This window comes from Mandrillus leucophaeus, unplaced genomic scaffold (genome assembly GCF_000951045.1).
Source record: "Mandrillus leucophaeus isolate KB7577 unplaced genomic scaffold, Mleu.le_1.0 Scaffold556, whole genome shotgun sequence".
NCBI lineage: Eukaryota > Metazoa > Chordata > Mammalia > Primates > Cercopithecidae > Mandrillus > Mandrillus leucophaeus.
Window position 1 is genome coordinate 893,412 of NW_012105986.1, and position 13,982 is coordinate 907,393.

Sequence of the window (13,982 nt, forward strand, 5' to 3'; positions counted from 1 at the left end):
GAGGCCAAGGCAGGTGGATCACGAGGTCAGGAGATCGAGACCATCCTGGCTAACACGGTGAAACCCTGTCTCTACTAAAAATACAAAAAATTAGCTGGGCATGGTGGCTGGTGCCTGTAGTCCCAGCTACTTGGGAGGCTGAGGCAGGAGAATGGTGTAAACCTGGGAGGCAGAGCTTGCAGTGAGCCAACATCACGCCACTATACTCCAGCCTGGGCAACAGAGCAAGACTCCATTCCCCCCCAAAAAATAAATAAATAAATAGAATAAACCTCCATAGGTGGTAGTTTTAGTTTGGATATCCTCATAATCATTTGCAGCTGGTGCTCTGTGAAGTAATCCATGTAGAAGAATGTGTAGAAACAAAGAAATGCGTGTATTAGTCATGATTGCTTCAGCCTGACTTACATACAACATTTTATATTTTATCCTCATTTATCTTCACTTCTCCCTTGTGGAAAGATTGATTTCATTTTTCTAGTTAACCAGACTTATTACAGTAGCAAATTTTATGCTTTTAGATCTTGGTGATAAGAACATTAATGAGTCTAGGACTTACTTGATCTGAAGATGTATGTATCTTAATATAGTTTGCTATTATAAGGATCCAAATAATTGAAGTTTTAAAATTCTAGAATGGAAACAGGAATCTGGGAAAGAAAAGAATGTGTGTGAAATACTAGTTTGTTTAAAATAAAATTGGTATACATAATTTTTTTGTTATTGCCTTGCAGTCCACAAGAATCGGCATGTCAGTTAATGCTATTCGCAAGCAGAGTACAGACGAAGAAGTTACATCTTTGGCAAAGTCTCTCATCAAATCCTGGAAAAAATTATTAGGTATCATTGATCTTCCCTTACGTATATTTTTGATGTTGAGATTTATTCAAACGGTTAATAACCATTAACCATTAACATTTTACGGTTAGTTAATGGTTACATTTTTTTTCTTAATGAATCTAAATATACTGAAATCAGTGCCTCGTAATAAAGGCGAGGGGAGTTAATTTGACCTTTAGGGCTTTTTTTTTTTTTTTTTTGCCTTTTAGGCTAGTCAAATTTGGCTTTCTTAACTTTTGACACAGCTGGATAAACTCTTTCAGTAAGAAGAATTTTCTCTTATGGGAAAGGTTGTGGATACCTTCTGAAATGGTTTTTGAAATTTTTTGACTTACAGAAAACTTGCAAGGATGATAGAAAGAATGCTGTATCCTTCATCCATATCATCAATTTTTAATATTTGCCATATTTGTTTTATCATATTCTCTCTTTTGCTTTCTCTATTTGCACATACACAAATTATTTTTTTCTGAACCATTTGAAAGTAGGTTGAATATATCATGCTCTTTTACCCTTTAAATACTTGTGTATATTTCCTTACTACAAGCTTATTTTTTTATGGAATCATAGTATAAGAAATTTAGGGCCGGGCGTGGTGGCTCAAACCTGTAATCCCAGCACTTTGGGAGGCCGAGACGGGCGGATCACGAGGTCAGGAGATCGAGACCATCCTGGCTAACACGGTGAAACCCCGTCTCTACTAAAAAATACAAAAAAAACAAACAAACAAACAAAAAAGCAAAAACTAGCCGGGCGAGGTGGTGGGCGCCTGTAGTCCCAGCTACTTGGGAGGCTGAGGCAGAATGGCCTAAACCCGGGAGGCGGAGCTTGCAGTGAGCTGAGATCCGGCCACTGCACTCCAGCCTGGGTGACAGAGCGAGACTCCGTCTCAAAAAAAAAAAAAAAAAGAAAGAAATTTAGGAAATTTAACATTGGTATAGTATTTTGTGGTTTATGTTCAGGTTTGTCAGTTGTCCCAATAATGTTTTTTATAGTTTTTTTTTTTTTTCTTTTCACCTCCAGGAAAAGATCCAGTTCAGGATCACATAGCTAGTTTTCTTTTTTTTTTTTTTTTTTTGAGTTGGAGTCTCACTCTGTTGCCCAGGCTGGAGTGCAGTGGCGTGATCTTGGCTTACTGCAACCTCCGCCTCCCGGGTTCATGCCATACTTCTGTCTCAGCCTCCCAAGTAGCTGGGACTGCAGGTGCCCACCACCACGCCCGGCTAATTTTTTGTATTTTTAGTAGAGATGGGATTTCACCGTGTTAGCCAGGATGGTCTCAATCACTTGACCTCGTGATCTGCCTGCCTCAGCCTCCCAAAGCGCTGGGATTACAGGCGTGAGCCACCGAGTCTGGCCTCACATAGCTAGTTTTCTAATTTGAAATCATTCTTAAGCTTTTCTTTATCTTTTATGAAATTGACATTTTGAAGAATACAAGTACCCCTTCTCCTTTGTTTTTCCCCCAAGGCAGAAATGTTCCTTTCTCATTTGAAGACCAACCTGTTTACTTGGGTTCATGATTTTACTTTTTGTTTGTTTTTGGTCTGTGATATTTCACTATCAATTATCACCTCTGTAAGAAATGTACATAGGGTCCTAGCCCAACAAATACGAATTCCCTCCCCTTAAATCTTATTTTGGAGTTGTCAATTTTTTGTTGATATATTTCCTAAAAGTAAATTTGAAAGGAAAGAAAATTAAATGCAATTTTGTCTTTCACGTTAATTGCACAAACCCAATAAAAAAAATTACTTGTGGGCCATGCTTTAAAATTTTATGTATGTGTGTGTATATACCCTGCCCCTTCCCCCTCATTCCTGGTCCCCTGCCTCAAGTAGGGATAAAAGAAGCAAGGTCATTTCCTATAGAAGAAAGTATGTATGCCTCCTGAACATGTGGAGTTTAACTTTTTATTTTGACATAATAAGTGACTCACAGAAAATTACCAAAAAAAATAAGTATGGAAAGATCTCATGTACCCTTTATCCAGCTTCCTTCTGTGGTAATATTGCATAACTCTCATATACAGAATCTCAACCAGGAAATTGACATTGATACAATCTACAGACCTCATTCAGATTTCATCAGTTTTTACTGGCACTAGTGTATGTGTGGGGGCATGTGTCCTTCTGAGCAATTTTATCCTATGTATACATTCATGTAACTATCACTAATGTGTATTTTAAAATACTTTCATGCAAAGTGAGTGTTTTATCAAATTATGCAAAGTGAGATTTTTATCAAATTCATAATGAGCTTAAAAAATGGAACTTGGATATGTTATACAATATGCAGAAAATGACCGGTTGTAATGAATGCAAAGTAGAATTGGATTTTGGTTTAAAAGTAAAGTAGGAAATATATGCAAGGTAGAATTTCCCATGTTTTTAAGTTGGATCCTTGAAGCAGGTTTATTCCCCTATTCCCCCCCTTCCCCACCACTTTTTTTGTTTTGTGTCGAGATAAGGGTCTTGCTATGTTGCCTAGGCTAACCTCCAGCTCCTGGGTTCAAGCAGTCCTCCACTTCAGATTCCTGAGTAGCTGGAACTGTAGGCATCTGCCACTGCCCTCCTTTGTTATTTATTTATTTATTTATTTGAGACAGAGTCTCACTATGTTGCCCAGACTGGTCTTGGACTCTTGGGTTCAAGCGATCCAACATGCCTTGGCCTCCCAAAGTGTTAGATTTATAGGCGTGAGCCATCGCACTTGGCCCATCCTTTGTTTTTAATAGCATATTCCATATTTGAGGTGTACCTGCTTTTTTCTGATGATTAGATCAGGTTGTACATTCACAGTTGGAATACTATGTAAGCATGTTATGTCCTTCTCCAGGTATCATATCCAGAGTCATTGATGGTAATTTTGAGAATCCAGTCAAAGCTACACTGTATAGTGTATTGTTTTTCCTCTTGTAGCTAATAGCCATTCTGTGGGAGACACTTTTAAGATCCTGAAACTGTCTTACACCTTAACAGATCTTTCTCTTCCCCTCCCAATTTAGGATCAGTACTTATAAAATCATCATTCTTTAGAAGAAAAACCTTCTGGACAGGCACGGTGGCTCATGCCTGTAATCTTAGCACTTTGGGAGTCTGAGGCGGGCGGATCGCGAGGTCAGGAGATCGAGACCACCCTGGCTAACACGGTGAAACCCTGTCTCTACTAAAAAAATACAGAAAAATTAGCCGAGTGTGGTGGTGAGCACCTGTAGTCCCAGCTACTCTCGAGGCTGAGGCAGGAGAATGGTGTGAACCCAGGAGGCAGAGCTTACACTGAGCCAAGATCACACCGCTGCACTCCAGCCCGGGCAACAGAGTGAGACTCCATCTCAAAAAAAAAAAAAAAAAAAAAAAACAACAACCTTCTTTATATCCCTTAGCTATTTATCTGTTAGTGTAGACTTGCAGGTTCCTTTTCTGTACAATGGATTGTAATACATTACTGTTCAAATTTAATTTGCATAAATTTTACCGCTACTATAATTTTGCCTATGCTGTGTGGGTACTTAATTTATATTACCTTTTTTAATGAAAATACTTTGTTTTTCTATCATAAGTACTATTTTTATTGGTTTCAGAATAATTTATTCAGTTGACTATACTATTTTAGTTGATCACTTGCCCGTTGTTAGATTTGTTATTGTTTTTAACTTTGTGGCGGTTGTAACTAATATCTTGATGGACATCTTTCTGCCTAAAGCTTTTTCTTTACATTGTTAGCTAGATTTCTACATTTACTACTACTGCTACTAGGTAGCACATTTTTGAATACTTAAGATATGTCAAGCATTGACCTGTATTAATGCATTTAATCCTCAAAACAATCCAATTTGGTAGGTGCCAATATAATCTCCATTTTATGATGAGGAATCTGAGGCATTGAGCAGTTAAATACCTAGCACACAGTTGAATCGGTGGTGAATAGCCAAGCTGGGACTTGATTGCAGACAGCTGGAGTCCAGAGCTGGAGCACTTCCTTCCCTGCTAGCTGAGCTATGTTGCCCACAACACCATATCAGATAGTAGGGATGCTTCTGAGGCTGTTCATGCCTCTTACTGCTGTGCTTTCCAAAAGGATTGTACTAATTCACTGTGCCAGAGCAGTGTGTGAGGTAGTTCTGTGTCCCTTTGGCAGCATTGGATCCTTGCTGGATCATATTTCATTGTTACATCAGTTTTCCCTTTTAAATGCTTTCTACCCTATTACTTTTGGACCATTTGTTAGTCCTTGCCATGTGTCATTATTACTTCTGTTTTCAGGGTTACAATACTATAGCCTCTTTGAGTTTTCAAGGTAACTATTGAGAATAACAAGGAGCAGCAAAATTATGTGAAAACTAAAGTGTATGTGCACGTTTTATCAGAGGGCTTGAATTGTATTTTAGGTTTGACAGACTTCAGCTTTACAAGATGAGTTCTCCAGTTGTGATTTGAACCTTTCTCTTATCAGTGATTCTCATCCAGATAACTATATATTAGAGCTGTCTAAGGAACTTTAAAAAATAATGATGCTTGCGCCTCACTGCCAGAGATTTGGATTGAATGGATCTGGTTTGGAGCTTGGCATGAGGATATGTTTAAAGGCTCCCTAGGTGATCCTGCTATCCAGTTGGATATAGTTTCTTCTATATTCTATACAGAGACATGTGAAGAATTGAAAAAAATTATTTATGTAGCCTTTATTGCTTATGTAGTGAGTAAAACGTAGTTAACTGGTGTACTTTATACGGTAGACCCAAACGTTTTCTGAACTTAGCTTCAAGGCTGTGTGTTTTGTTTTTGTTTTGTTTTTTTGAGACAGGGTATCACTCTGTCATCCAGGCTGGTGTGCAGTGGTGCAGTTATAGCTCCTTGCAGCCTCAAATTCCTGGGCTCAAACGTTCCTCCTGCCTGAGCTTCCTGAGTGGCTGGGACTACAGGCATGCACCGATTTTTTTTTTTTTTTTTTGAGACAGAGTCTCACTCTGTCGCCCAGGCTGGAGTGCAGTGGCACAATATTGGCTCGCTGCAACTTCCTCCTCCCAGGTTCAAATGATTCTCCAGCCTCAGCCTCAGCTGGGATTGCAGGTCTGCACCACCATGCCCAGTTGATTTTTGTATTTTTAGTAGAGACAGGGTTTCACCATATTGGCTAGACTGGTCTCGAACTCCTGATCTCAAGTAATCCACCTGCCTCAGCCTCCCAAAGTGTTGGGTTTACAGGTGTGAGCCACCACATCCGACCCCAGGCAGGTACCAGTTTTAAAATTTAAGGCTGTGTTGATTGATTTAAAAGTGAATGTTTCTTTTGGCTGTTAAAGTATTGCACTGACTCAACCTATTTTATGTACATTATTTCATAATATCTCATTACTTACCTTTTTTTTTTTTTTTTTTTTTTTGAGACAGAGTTTCTCTCTGTCGCCCAGGCTGGAGTACAGTGGCACGATCTCGGCTCACTGCAACCTCCACCTCCCAGGTTCAAGCGATTCTCCTGCCTCAGCCTCCTGAGTGGCTGGGACTACTGGTGTGTGCCACCACGCCTGGCTAAGTTTTTGTATTTTTTTAGTAGAGGCGGGGTTTCACCATGTTAACCAGGATGATCTCAATCTCCTGACCTCGTGATCTGTCTGCTGTGGCCTCCCAACGTGCTAGGATTACAGGCATGAGCCACCATGCCCAGCCACCTCTTTAGGTCTTAAAACTTGTGCATTCTGTATTACTTTATAGATCATTTAAGATAGAGAAGGTGCTGGGTAGGTCTTACTCATCCTGAGGTATTTTCTATGAAAGTGTTTTTTGTTTACCCATACCAGAAATATTTATATTTTGGATACCACCTTAAATTTTCCAACTTTATGGAAATTTATTAAAACAATATTGCTGTGTATGCTTTATGCTTTTATTTTTATTTTATTTGGCTTTATTTTGAGACAAGTTCTGGCTCTATCGCCCAGGTTGGCATGCAGTGGCGTGATCTTGCCTCATTGCAGCCCCCACCTGCTAGGCAAAAGCCATCCTCGCACCTCAGCCTCCTGAGTAGCTGGGACTACAGGTGTGCACCACCAAGCCCAGCTAATTTTTGTATTTTTTGTAGAGACAGAGTTTCATCATGTTGCCCAGGCTGGTCTCAGACTCATGAGCTCAAGTGATCCACAGCCTCCCAAAGTGCTGGAATTACAGGCGTGAGCCACTTCACTGGCCTGTGCTTTCATTTTTTAAAGTAGCAGTGCAGATATTTCCATATTCTTCCCACCTCTTTGTTCCATATACTTTCCTCCCTTTAGGTTCCCATGGCATATGAACTTGTAGTTCCCACCAAATGAGGGAATTTATTTGGAAGTGTTGACTGAACTTGCATTGTGAAAAACAGTACATATGCTAATAGCTTAATCAAACTTCATCTACTTGTAGGAAACTTAGGGTTTTAGTTCATGTTGTTGTGCAAATAGCCTGTTAACATGCAGTATTTTAGTTTTTACAAATGCTAGCAACTTAAGAGATTTCATAATTTTCAGATGGGCCATCAACTGAGAAAGACCTTGACGAAAAGAAAAAAGAACCTGCAATTACATCTCAGAACAGCCCTGAAGCAAGAGAAGAAAGGTACTTCACAGTATAGACATTTATTTATATTGAAAGTCATAGTTTTACTTCCTGCATCAATTCCCCCCGTCTAATGTTCCCCTTCTACACTCCTTTTTTTGTTTTCTAATCAAATGGAATTAGTAAATGTATGTAGCCAAGTATTCTAATTTTTTTTCAGATTTCTTGAACATTTGAGAGGTAGAAGACATTGAATAAATAAGTAGTTACTTATATTGTACTTAACAAGTTTAATTGAATGGGATTGCTGGGGTAGGCACTGATAAAATTGATAATAGAGGTAGTAATTAGAGATTCAAATGATTACTTCCTCTATTTACCACATTTCTTTTTTAGATTTATTTTGGCCCTCATTTTGATCTCATTCTCCTTTGCATGCTTTTTTTCTTCCTTTCGAATTTAGCAATTTGTGGCCAGGCACGGTGGCTCACACCTGTAATCCTAGCACTTTGGGAAGCTGAGGTGGGAGGATCACTTGAGGTTAGGAGTTTGAGACCAACCTGGCCAACATGGTGAAACCTTTTCTCTACCAAAAAAAAAAAAAATTAGCCAGGTATGGCAGCATGTGTCTGTAGTCCCAGTTACTTGGGAGGCTGAGGTGGGAGAATTGCTGGAACCCAGGAGGCAGAGGTTGCAGTGAGCCAAGATCATGCCACTGCACTCCAGCCTGAGCAATGGAGTGAGACCTTAAATTTAAAAAAAAAAAAATAGCAATTTTTTATAAGAACTTAAAATGTGAAGTTCGTTAACGAAGAGTTCAGATTGTCCCTCACCTCCTATGAGGCCTTTGCATGTGTTCTTTCCTATTACATATCATGAACTATGCAGTATTGGACATGTTGCCATACGCATAGTTGGTTAAATACAAATCGTTCCTCTGTTCTTGGGAACCTGGTAGGTTAACTGTCAACACTGATTTAAAGCAATGGTTCTCGAAAGTACGGTCCCTGGAAGAGGAGAGAACCTGACAGCTTGTTAGAAATACAGATTCTCAGGCCTCATCCGGTAACTACTGAATCAGGAATTCTGGTGGGGAGGGGCCACATACCTTTTTGAGACAGAGTCTCGCTCTGCCACCCACGCTGGAGTGCAGCGGTATGCTCTCGGCTCACTGCAACCTCCACCTCACGGGTTCAAAGCAATTCTCCTGCCTCAGCTTCCCAAGTAGCTGGGATTACGGGCGCCCACCACACCTGGCTAATTTTTGTGTTTTTAGTAGAGATGGGGTTTTGCCATGTTGGCTAGGCTGGTCTTGAACTCCCGATCTCAGGTGATCCACTCTCCTCAGTGTCCCAAATTGCTGGGATTACAGGCGTGAGCCACCGTGCCTGGCCTTTTTTATTTTTTATTTTTGAGACAGAGTCTTCCTCTGTCACCCAGGCTGCAATGGCATGATCTCGACTCACTGAAATCTCCACCTCCCAAATTCAAATGATTCTCCTGCCTCAGCCTCCTGAGTAGCTGGGATTATAGGTGTATGCCACCACACCTGGCTAATTTTTATATTTTTAGTAGAGACGGCGTTTCACCATGTTGGCGAAATTAGTCTCGAACTCTCAACCACAGGTGATCCACCTGCCTCGGCCTCCCAAAGTGCTGGGATTATAGGCGTAAGCAACCGCGCCCAGCCGTGTTGAGGTATTTAGGACATTAAGGCTACTGCCGATTTTAACTTTGTTTCTCAATATTTTCCCAAAATTGATCATGCACTGCTCATGTTTATGTTAATGTCTTGTACACTGTTTTTGGTATTTGTATTAACTATATTAAATATATATATTAAACATATTAACTGTATTAAAAGAGGTAAGTCAAAGGTGGGCTTAAGCAGTGGTTGTTAATAAAGTTTATGCAATTTTTTCTAAATTATATCCGTTTAGTTTTCTTAAATCTGGGATAGTTCCTCAGTCTCTCGTCTTTGTTTTTATTATTTTATTTTATTATTATTATTATTTTTTTTATTTTTATTTTTTGAGACGGAATCTTGCTCGGTCGCCCAGGCTGGAGTGTAGTGGCGCAATCTCGGCTCACTGCAAGCTCCGCCTCCTGGGCCCACATCATTCTCCTGCCTCAGCCTCTCGAGTAGCTGGGATTACAGGCGCCAGCCACCACGCCCGGCTAGTTTTTTTGTGTGTGTGTTTTTTTAGTAGAGATGGGGTTTCACCGTGTTAGCCAGGATGGTCTCGATCTCCGGACCTCGTGATCTGCCTGCCTGACCTCCCAAAGGCTGGGATTATAGGCTTGAGCCACTGCTCCCGGCCTATTTTGTTTTTTTTTTTGAGACGAAGTTTTGCTCTTGTTGCCCAGGCTGGAGTCCAATGGCACAATCTTGGCTCACTGCAACCTCTGCCTCCCGGATTCAAGTGATTCTCCTGCCTCAGCCTCCCAAGTAGCTGGGATTACAGGCATGTACATGATGCCCGGCTAATTTTGTATTTTTAGTAGGGACGGGGTTTCTCCATGTTCTCGAACTCCTGACCTCAGGTGATCCTCCCGCCTTGGCCTCCCAAAGTGCTAGGATTACAGGTGTGAGCCACCACGCCCTGCCTTGTTTTTTTTTTTGTTTTTTGTTTTTTTTTTTTGAGATGGAGTCTCTCTCTGTTGCCCAGGCTGGAATGCAGTGGCACAATCTTGGCTCACTGCAACCTCTACCCCCCAGGTTCAAGCAGTTCTCCTGTCTCAGCCTCCCGAGTAGCTGGGATTAGAGGTGCACGTCACCACACCCAGCTAATTTTTGTACTTTTAATAAAGATGGGGTTTCGTCATGTTGGCCAGGCTGGTCTCAAACTCCTGACCTCAAGTGATCCGCCCACCTTGGCTTCTCACACTACTGGAATTACTGGCGTGAGCCACCGTGCCCGTCCTCTTGTTGTCTTTTATCAGTTTTACGTGCTTGATGTGTAGGTATAGAACCTGTCTGCAAAAGAAAATTACTGTATATGAAGTCTGGTAAAGTAACTGATTGGTATCTATCTACACATGCCCCCCTGGCCCCCCCGCCCCCAACACACACACAGAAATGCAAGAGGATTGAGAAGTATCAGAATGTAGGAACTGGGACCAGCAATAGTGAAACTAGTGAGGAAAAGTTTCTCTCAGTCCGTGTGGGCAGTTTCCCTTGGTTCTTGGTTCCTGCGTAGCATTTGGCTGCAGACACAGAGAAGCAAAAGCATTTAATCAAAGTGTTTAAGAAGTGGGTTTTTGGTTGGGTGTGGTGGCTCACACCTGTAATGTCAGCACTTTTGGAGGCCAAGGTGGGGGATCACTTGAGCCCAGGAGTTTGAGACCAGCCTGAGCAACATAGGGAGACCCTGTCTCTACAAGTAATAAAAAACATTAGACAGGTGTGATGGCACATGCCTGTGGTCCCAGCTACTTGGGAGGCTGAGGCAGGAGAACCGCCTGAGCTTGGGGGTCATAGCTGCAGTGAGCCATGATTGTTTTACTGCATTCCAGTCTGGGTGACAGAATGAGACTCTGTCTCAAAAAAGAAAAGAAAAGAAATGGGTTTTGGGGCCTGGCACGGTGGCTAATGCACTTTAGGAGGCCAAGACGGAATTATCACTTGAGATCAGGAGTTCGAGACCAGCCTGGAGAACATAGACTCTTTCTCTACCAAAAACAAAAGGTTTATTTGTTTGTTGGACTGTTTTTTGTTTTTTGGAGACAGAGTCTTGCTCTTTTACCCAGGCTAGAGTGCAGTGGCATAGTCAAGGCTCTCTGCAGCCTCAACTTTTCAGTCTCAAGCCCGCCCACCACTTCAGCCTCCCAAGTCGCTAGGACCACAGGTGCATACCACCATGTTTGGCAACCCCGGGTCTCACTATTTTGTCCAGGCTGTTGTTGAACTGCTTGGATTACAGGCATGAGCCAGCTTGTCTGGCCAAAAAATATTTTTAAAATTAACTGGGCATGGTGGCATGTACCTGTAGTCCTAGTTACTCAGGAGGCTGAGGCAGGAGGATTGCTTAAACCCGGGAGTTCAAAGCTGCTTGAGCTATGATGGCAGCACTGCACAACTCTTGCTCTGTTCACCACTATGAAAAGTCTTGCTCAGTTGCTCAGGCTGGAGTCTTAAAAGAAAAAGAAATGGGTTTTTAAACATTGGTTTGCTCATTTGTTTATCACTGACAGGCATTATGCTACATAATGAAAACACAAAGAAAAGTAAATCCTAGTTTTTGTTCTTGAGAAATTCAGTCTGATAGAGAGAAAAATGTTGAAAAGTCATTGTATACAAACCTGTGTGAATCAATATTTTGGGAATACAGGGGGAAATCACTGAAGGCTTCGAAAAGGAACTGACTAAATTTAGAAGGTATTAATGACCATCTTACCCGCAGGCACCTGTTTGTGAAGTTTAACAGTGGTTATGTTTTGGAGAGAAGGCAAGGGAGTATGTTCTTGCAGCATTGTAGCAAGTCACATCTATGGATGGTGGGTGATTTAATCAGTCTTTGAAAAGGGTTACTGCAGCTGTCTTAAATGCGATAAAGCTTAATTGTAATCACGAAGATTATTTTGGAAAGAACCCATTTTAGTGATAATCCAGTGTAAGAAGCTACTCAGAAGCAATTGAAAGAATTAGGTTGACTGGAAAATTATAAAACTTCCCAAATGTTCATACTGAGGTGATGTTTCTGGGGAGAAACACACCATTTTGTAGCCTCACGACTCATCAGTACACATGGTATTTGTCTCACTGGGGACCTCACTATCTAAGTGGAACAAGGTTTTTCTTTTTCTTTTTCTCTCTCTTTTTTTTTTTTTAGTTGGAGTCTTGCTGTGTCACCCAGGCTGGAGTGCAGTGGTGCAGTCTTGGCTCACTGAAACCTCTGCCTCCTGGGTTCAAGCAATTCTCCTGCCTCAGCCTCCCAAGTAGCTGGGATTACAGGCGGGCACCACCATGCCCAGATAATTTTTATATTTTTAGTAGAGATGGAGTTTCACCATTTTGCCCAGGCTGGATTTGCTGGCCTCAAGTGATCTGCCTGTCTTGGCCTCCCAAAGTGCTGGGATTACAGGTGTGAGCCACCGTGCCCTGTGAAACAGGGTTTTTCTAGCATTCTCTCTCTCTCTCTCTCTCTCTCTGTCTCTCTCTCTCTGTCTCTAGTTTTGGTTGAAAGCTGTCATTCTCTGGCGTGATCCTGGGAGGCGGAGCTTGCAGTGAGTCGAGATGGCACCACTGCACTCCAGCTTGGGTAACAGAGCAAGACTTTGTCTCAAAAAAAAAAAAAAAAAAGGCTGGGCGCAGTGACTCACGCCTGTAATCCCAGCACTTTGGGAGTCTGAAGTGGGTGGATCACGAGGTCAGGAGATCGAGACCAGCCTGACCAACATGGTGAAACCCCCTCTCTACTAAAAATACAAAAAATTAGCCAGGCGTGGTGGCGGGCGCCTGTAGTCCCAGCTACTCGGGAGGCTGAGGCAGGAGAATGGCGTGAACCTGGGAGGTGGAGCTTGCAGTGAGCTGAGATCGCACCACTGCACTCCAGCCTGGCGACAGAGCGAGACTCCGTCTCAAAAAAAAAAAAAAAGAGAAAGCTGTCATTCTCTGGTCCCATCCCTTCATCCCTCTCCTTATACCAAGATCATTGCTTTTCATTTGTTTTACTGAACTATAATGGGTATTTTCTCTATTAAAAATATTGCTTAATATTTAAAATGAGAATCAAAGATAAAATGTTTAGTTTTTTAAAAAAGGCACGATACTTGTCTCTTTACTAAATTGTAAACTTTTTAACTTCTTTTTAATCTGTATGCAGGCAATTTTTTTCCCCTCATATAAAGGTCACTGAGATACTGTGTCATTTATTTAGGCCCCAAATTTTGTTTTTACAGCATGATAGTAATATTGTTACTTGGAGAGGATTGTTCTTGATTTCTTTTTGTGGTGTTTTTGTGTGCGTATTTCAGTACTTCCAGCGGCAATGTAAGCAACAGAAAGGATGAGACAAATGCTCGAGATACTTACGTTTCATCCTTTCCTCGGGCACCAAGCACTTCTGATTCTGTGCGGTTGAAGTGTAGGGAGATGCTTGCGGCAGCTCTTCGAACAGGGGGTAAGTCCAGCGCATGTTATTTCTTAGCCCTTTGGTCACCACCACCAACTACTGCCATCTCCAACTCCATATTACTGTTTGATGAGTGTCACCCTGTGGATAGCCCACCCACTGCTGCTTAGCTCGGGGATTAAGGGGGAGAGGGGGAGAAATACTGGGGCATTTGCTTATTACTATGTAATTGTAAGAAATAGATTCCCTCTAATACATGGATGTTTTCCCTGAATTCATAGTAATGTATACTTTTTTCTCACAAATCTTTTGTTTCCCCACAATTTAATCTGCAAACTGTGTATGCTGATCTTAGGTTGAGAGTTAACAATACTGAATTGTTAAATAGTATGACATACAGTATGAGCGTTTTCCATTTTCTGCTTAAGAGAGGGATGAGTCTTGATTTATGTATGGGAGCTTAATTTAATTTGAAAGTATCCAGTATTAACATGTAACATTTTGGCTTTAAAGTTTTATATACAGGAATATTTATCAT

General features: G+C 41.4%; 1 protein-coding gene across 3 annotated transcripts in view; it reads left to right on the forward strand.

Annotated features, from left to right (window-relative positions):
* Positions 1 to 13,982, forward strand: part of TCEA1 (transcription elongation factor A (SII), 1) — a 73,387-nt gene that overhangs the window by 22,029 nt on the left and 37,376 nt on the right. For all 3 annotated transcript variants that reach the window (XM_011998107.1, XM_011998108.1, XM_011998109.1), the window contains 3 exons: positions 735 to 840; positions 7,343 to 7,430; positions 13,347 to 13,492. In XM_011998107.1, the coding sequence (XP_011853497.1) occupies positions 735 to 840; positions 7,343 to 7,430; positions 13,347 to 13,492 (340 nt within the window). The remainder of the gene's footprint in view (positions 1 to 734; positions 841 to 7,342; positions 7,431 to 13,346; positions 13,493 to 13,982) is intronic.